General features: G+C 34.1%; 1 protein-coding gene across 2 annotated transcripts; it reads left to right on the top strand.

The window, feature by feature from the left end:
* Positions 1 to 677: 677 nt before the first annotated feature.
* On the top strand, positions 678 to 4,866 carry LOC106753358 (nucleobase-ascorbate transporter 6). Of its 2 annotated transcripts, none has more exons than XM_014635156.2 (14): positions 678 to 1,228; positions 1,407 to 1,504; positions 1,832 to 2,008; positions 2,111 to 2,211; positions 2,555 to 2,630; positions 2,729 to 2,788; positions 2,963 to 3,147; positions 3,258 to 3,354; positions 3,471 to 3,557; positions 3,665 to 3,723; positions 3,819 to 3,910; positions 4,001 to 4,078; positions 4,183 to 4,343; positions 4,454 to 4,865. In XM_014635156.2, the coding sequence occupies exons 1-14, from the start codon at positions 1,117 to 1,119 to the stop codon at positions 4,670 to 4,672; spliced, it is 1,602 nt and encodes a 533-aa protein (XP_014490642.1). In that variant the 5' UTR covers positions 678 to 1,116; the 3' UTR covers positions 4,673 to 4,865. The 2 variants fall into 2 exon arrangements, with proteins under 2 accessions (XP_014490642.1, XP_022633209.1); XM_022777488.1 differs by having other exon boundaries at positions 1,122 to 1,228; positions 1,390 to 1,504; positions 4,454 to 4,866.
* Positions 4,867 to 5,377: the final 511 nt, after the last annotated feature.

The following is a 5,377-nucleotide window of genomic DNA, read 5'->3' as shown; positions in this document are numbered from 1 at the left end:
TTTCACAAATTCCTAAAATGAAGGGTGAAAGATGCTGATATGATGACAATAAACAAATTTCTAATTAATATTTTGGGGTTTTATCATTGGTCAAACATTTGCTTCTTCTTTTTTACGATGTTTTATTATTCCAGTGTTTGAAAACAAACTTATATTATTGTACGTTCAAGACCATGCTGACTAACATAGGTGTGTACATCCTTGTCTCTTGTCAAACTTTGGTACCTTTATAAGTAAATGTCACAGCTAACACCAAGGTTCCGGTTCCAATTTTCAGACAAAATAGAGGTAAAAGAATAGGTGTTTTCCATGCTGCAACACTACTCACTCCAAGTAAAAGGTTATAACTGGTAAACTTTCTGCTCTGTTCAAATGTTTAACTGAAATTGGGGAGCAAGAGATTGTTTCTGATTATTTAACCTTTTTCTTTCAACAAATATTGGTAATAGTTAAATACTACACTTGGAGGTAAAAAAAAAAAGGTGAAGTTCAAGTTGCTTTTGTTCAAACTTTATCTTTACGTGTTGAATAGAAACTAAAAAGAAAAGCATGGTGTTAGCAGCATTAAATATTGGATTACAATATTGTAAAGCAATACTGAACACGGAGATTCTTTTGTATTTTTGGTTTCTTTCTTGCTTTAGGAGGAGCTGGCTCCCTCCTTTTCCTTTTTTTCCACATCTTCACACTAGCTTTTCATGTTTTCTTGGCCTCCATGTGGGTCTTGGGCTAAGAAACCTTCCGACATTAGCTGCATTGCATTACGTTGCTCACAAGTTGTCTCCCTTGGATTTGTTCTGTTCATTTCCTTGTGTCAAGCTCCCAAAAGGGAAGAAAGTATTCATTTTTCTTTGAGGGTGCCTTCAGTTTCTTCTCATTGCCACTGCTTTCATCATTTCACAATTCTCATTGGGAAAAGTACCCGACAGTGATACTTTCTTCCAACCGGGTTTTTTTTCTTGTTTGTCTGTGTTGTGCAACATAACTTCTTCTGGGGTTAAGTTGAGAAGTTGATGTAGAAATTTTGGTTTTTTTGCTATTGGGTTCTGAGAAGTTTGAGTTTGGTCGCTACAGTGCATTAAAGTTGATTAAGTGAATTGTAGTAGGATTGGTAGAATGGCAGGAGGAGGAGCTGCACCACAACCCAAGCAGGATGAACATCAACCACATCCAGTGAAAGATCAATTACCAAATGTTTCCTTCTGCATTACAAGTCCTCCTCCTTGGCGTAAGTTCACTGCTTCATTGGAACCATTTTCTTTTACTTTTTTTTTTTCTCTATTTTGGCACATAAACATTCTGGTGTGGAATTGCCTTAACATTTCTGGTTTTCATTGCATTCATGTTTTCATGTGTACATTCATGTTCAACAAGTTGATTTAGTTTTAGAATTTGTGTTAATGAAGCGGAGGCAATCCTACTTGGTTTCCAACATTACCTGGTCATGCTAGGAACAACTGTTCTGATTCCCAGCTCTCTTGTTCCCCAGATGGGAGGAGGAAATGTAAGAACCTGCTGGATGCTCTTCTCACTTCTTAGCTTCAAAATCTGTTTTCTAAAACTATTCTACATTTCTCCTCAGGAATTTCCTGTTAAGTTTTCAAAATTCTTTCCAAAACATGTTATTATAACTAAAAAGCAAAACAACTGGGAGATATATTTTCTCATATTCTTCATCTCTCTCAATTCCACACATTGCTATATACATTGCACCTTTTTTTTTCTTATTGTCTGAGCAATATTGTTTATTTCATTTTCTAAGAAAAAATGGTTTTATTTTTACTATTGTTAGCGCATAAATCTTATAGAGGTTGCAATTTGGCTTCCTTAGGAAGAGAAAGCAAAAGTGATTCAGACTCTACTGTTTGTGGCTGGCATAAACACTTTTTTCCAAACATTCTTTGGGACTCGTTTGCCTGCAGTTATTGGGGGATCCTACACCTTTGTGCCAACAACCATTTCAATCATTCTGGCAGGTCGCTACAGTGACATTGTGAATCCTCTGGAGGTTGGTTGGTTCATCACAAACCTCCTTGTTCTTCAATTTTTTTCTTTTTCTGTTTTTGTTATTTTGTCATCTTTGTTTACCTGCATTGCAACAAACATGCAGAAATTTGAGAGAATAATGCGCGGAACACAGGGTGCCCTCATTGTTGCCTCAACCCTACAAATTGTTCTTGGCTTCAGTGGCCTTTGGCGCAATGTAGTGAGGTTATTGAACCTGTCCTGCCTAAAATAGTTGAACTTTGTGCTACTTATTGTCACACTTTTCTGTTAAGTTAGGATATTCATGCAATCCGTTTACTTTCAGATGTTAACAGGTGGTTTTGATTTGGTTGCTTATATACTATTCTACACTCCTCAATTAGAGATAATAATCCTTTTTGTCAATTAGTAACAACCTTATTTTTTTCATTTTACTTCATTCAAAAGTATCATAGACTGTCCTCATTTTCAGTTATAATTATAGATAACATTTGATACATTTTGAAAGTTATTGATTTGTATCGAGCTTTTCAAATCGTATTAATGAATAACTTTATGTGTTTTTCAGGTTCTTAAGTCCTCTCTCTGCTGTTCCCTTGGTTGCTCTATCAGGCTTTGGGTTGTATGAACTGGGTTTCCCTGTGGTATGCATATTTGCAAAAAAGACTACTTGTTTCCTTTATATATTTTAAAAATTATAATGTTTGATTCCCTATGCGTTGAATGCGGCTTTTGAATCCAGCTTGCAAAGTGTGTGGAGATTGGGCTGCCAGAAATCATCATCCTAGTAGTTTTTTCTCAGGTGATCAATAAATTTATAACTTTCTTGAAGCTAAACTCTTTTTCTGTTAATTGCAGCATTATACACATTTTTCAACATTATCCAGTGTGCCAAACACATGTCGGATTAAACTGTGTTAACATTTTGTTTTTTTTTTTTTTCCTTTCTTCACTAAATTTGAAATGTTTTTTGCAGTACATTCCTCATATGATGAAAGGAGAAAAACCTATCTTTGATCGCTTTGCAGTAATATTCTCAGTGGCAATTGTTTGGATTTATGCTCATCTTCTTACAGTTGGTGGAGCTTACAGAAACTCAGCTCCTAAAACTCAAATAACTTGCAGAACTGATCGTGCAGGAATTATAGGGGGTGCTCCTTGGTATCTTCGATTTTTCCAATAATAGTAGTGTACATGGCTAACTACTTGTATGGACTATCTTAAATGATAACGAAATAATGGGGTTTCCATTTGTCAAAACATATTTTCAGGATAAGAATCCCTTACCCTTTTCAATGGGGAGCTCCTACATTTGATGCTGGAGAAGCTTTCGCTATGATGACTGCTTCATTTGTTGCTCTAGTAGAGGTTAGTTTATTTTTATACTGCCATATGCATTGTTTTTGCAATTTCCTTTCTCGTTTCTTTTGTGTTTCACACTGATTTAGTACTTTTCTCTTACATAAAATCTACTTGTTCAACAGTCAACTGGCGCCTTCATTGCTGTGTCAAGGTACGCAAGTGCAACACCAATTCCTCCTTCAGTTCTTAGCCGTGGTGTTGGTTGGCAGGTAAATAGATATTAAGTTATTTTTGTGTTTACTATACTACATTCTTTAATACTTTCACTTTTCTAACTTTTGATGATAGTTAATCGTACTTATTTGTGATGCATCAGGGAGTAGGAATTCTGTTATCTGGAATATTTGGCACAGGGAATGGATCATCAGTTTCTGTGTAAGATCCTAATTCAATATAGTTCCATGTTATTTGACATATGATTATCTTCCTTTCTGCAAATTGTATAACATCATTGGCTTTTAATTTCCCAGAGAGAATGCTGGACTGCTAGCTTTGACACGTGTAGGTAGTAGAAGAGTAGTTCAAATATCAGCTGGATTCATGATCTTCTTCTCAGTTCTTGGTGACTTTTTAAAGCTGGAAATTCTTCTGATGTGATATGTTTCCTTTTGAACACGAACTTGAGCCTAATTATTTGTTATGAACTGTGTAGGAAAGTTCGGAGCCGTTTTTGCTTCAATTCCAGCTCCAATAGTTGCAGCTTTATACTGTCTTTTCTTTGCCTATGTAGGTAAGTATCAGTATGAACTTAAAAGAAGCAGGCAGAACTTGTATTTTATAAACTCATTCAGCTTCATTTATATTTTGTCTTTTTTGTTTGTTCCCACAACACAGGCTCAGCAGGTCTAGGTTTCCTTCAATTTTGCAATTTAAACAGCTTTAGAACTAAATTCATCTTAGGGTTCTCCATTTTCATGGGCTTCTCCATACCACAATACTTCAATGAGTACACAGCATTTAAAGGCTACGGTCCTGTACACACAAGAGCAAGATGGGTAATATCTAAGTTCTATGCACTTTGATTTTATTTAAGTTGGAGTAATGAGTGAGCAAGAGAACAAAATGAATAGACATTTGATTAAAAAATGTGGTTTGATTTTGATAGTTTAATGACATGATGAACGTGCCATTTGCATCTGAGGCATTTGTTGGTGGTACCTTGGCACTTATATTGGATGTTACATTGAGAAAGAAAGACAACCAAAGTAGAAAAGACAGAGGCATGCACTGGTGGGACAGATTCCGTTCGTTCAAGACAGATACCAGGAGTGAAGAGTTTTACTCATTACCTTTTAATCTCAACAAGTTTTTCCCTTCTGTCTAATGCTTTCAAGAAAAAGAAAACAGCATTGTTTTCTTTATTTTAACTACAAATTGATTTAGCAATAAAACTATAATGCTTATAAGGTAGTGCTTATTTCTTCCAACGGTTACTTCTTCTTGTCGTGTTTCTTTTTTCCTCACTTGCAAACACTTTGTGTTCGTGTTTTTCAAAATTTTGAAGTGGAAACAGATGGTCGCTCTAATTCTTAAAAAAAAAAATCCTCAAAGTGCTTTTATTTCCTGTCACTTGTTTTTTTGTAATTGACTTCTTTATATTAAAAGGATAATTTGAGTCATGTTTAAAATGACAAATAAATAAACCAATAGAATAAAAAGAGTAACAAATTGTACTATCGTGGATTGGTATGTGTGAGTGAGAAAGATGATAGAAATAACATAGAAACAAATTAAATAAATGAAAAAGATGGATTAAGATTAGGTTAGGATTAGTAAGGTGTTTCTGATTTTTTATTTTTTTATTTTAAATTAAAAATAAAAATTATTAAAACATCCTATGTTTAAAATGCATCATGATTAGGAATTTTTTTTTTTTTTACTAAAATGTAACAATTAAACAAGAAAAATCATTAACAAACCATATATATATATATATATATATATATATATATATATATATATATATATATATATATATGTTATGGTAGGGATGTGGAGGATCGAGAGACTAACTTGTTATGACGTGTCT

Source organism: Vigna radiata, unplaced genomic scaffold, assembly GCF_000741045.1.
Source record: "Vigna radiata var. radiata cultivar VC1973A unplaced genomic scaffold, Vradiata_ver6 scaffold_222, whole genome shotgun sequence".
NCBI lineage: Eukaryota > Viridiplantae > Streptophyta > Magnoliopsida > Fabales > Fabaceae > Vigna > Vigna radiata.
Note: the sequence above shows the minus strand (reverse complement) of the source record. Positions and strands in the feature narration are given on the sequence as shown.

Excerpts from the sequence above, each read along its gene's own strand:
- LOC106753358 (XM_014635156.2), top strand. The coding sequence starts at position 1,117 with ATGGCAGGAGGAGGAGCTGCACCACAACCCAAGCAGGATGAACATCAA. Across the intron at positions 2,009-2,110 it reads ACATTGTGAATCCTCTGGAG|AAATTTGAGAGAATAATGCG; the intron begins GTTGGTTGGTTC and ends ACAAACATGCAG. Across the intron at positions 2,631-2,728 it reads ATGAACTGGGTTTCCCTGTG|CTTGCAAAGTGTGTGGAGAT; the intron begins GTATGCATATTT and ends TTTTGAATCCAG.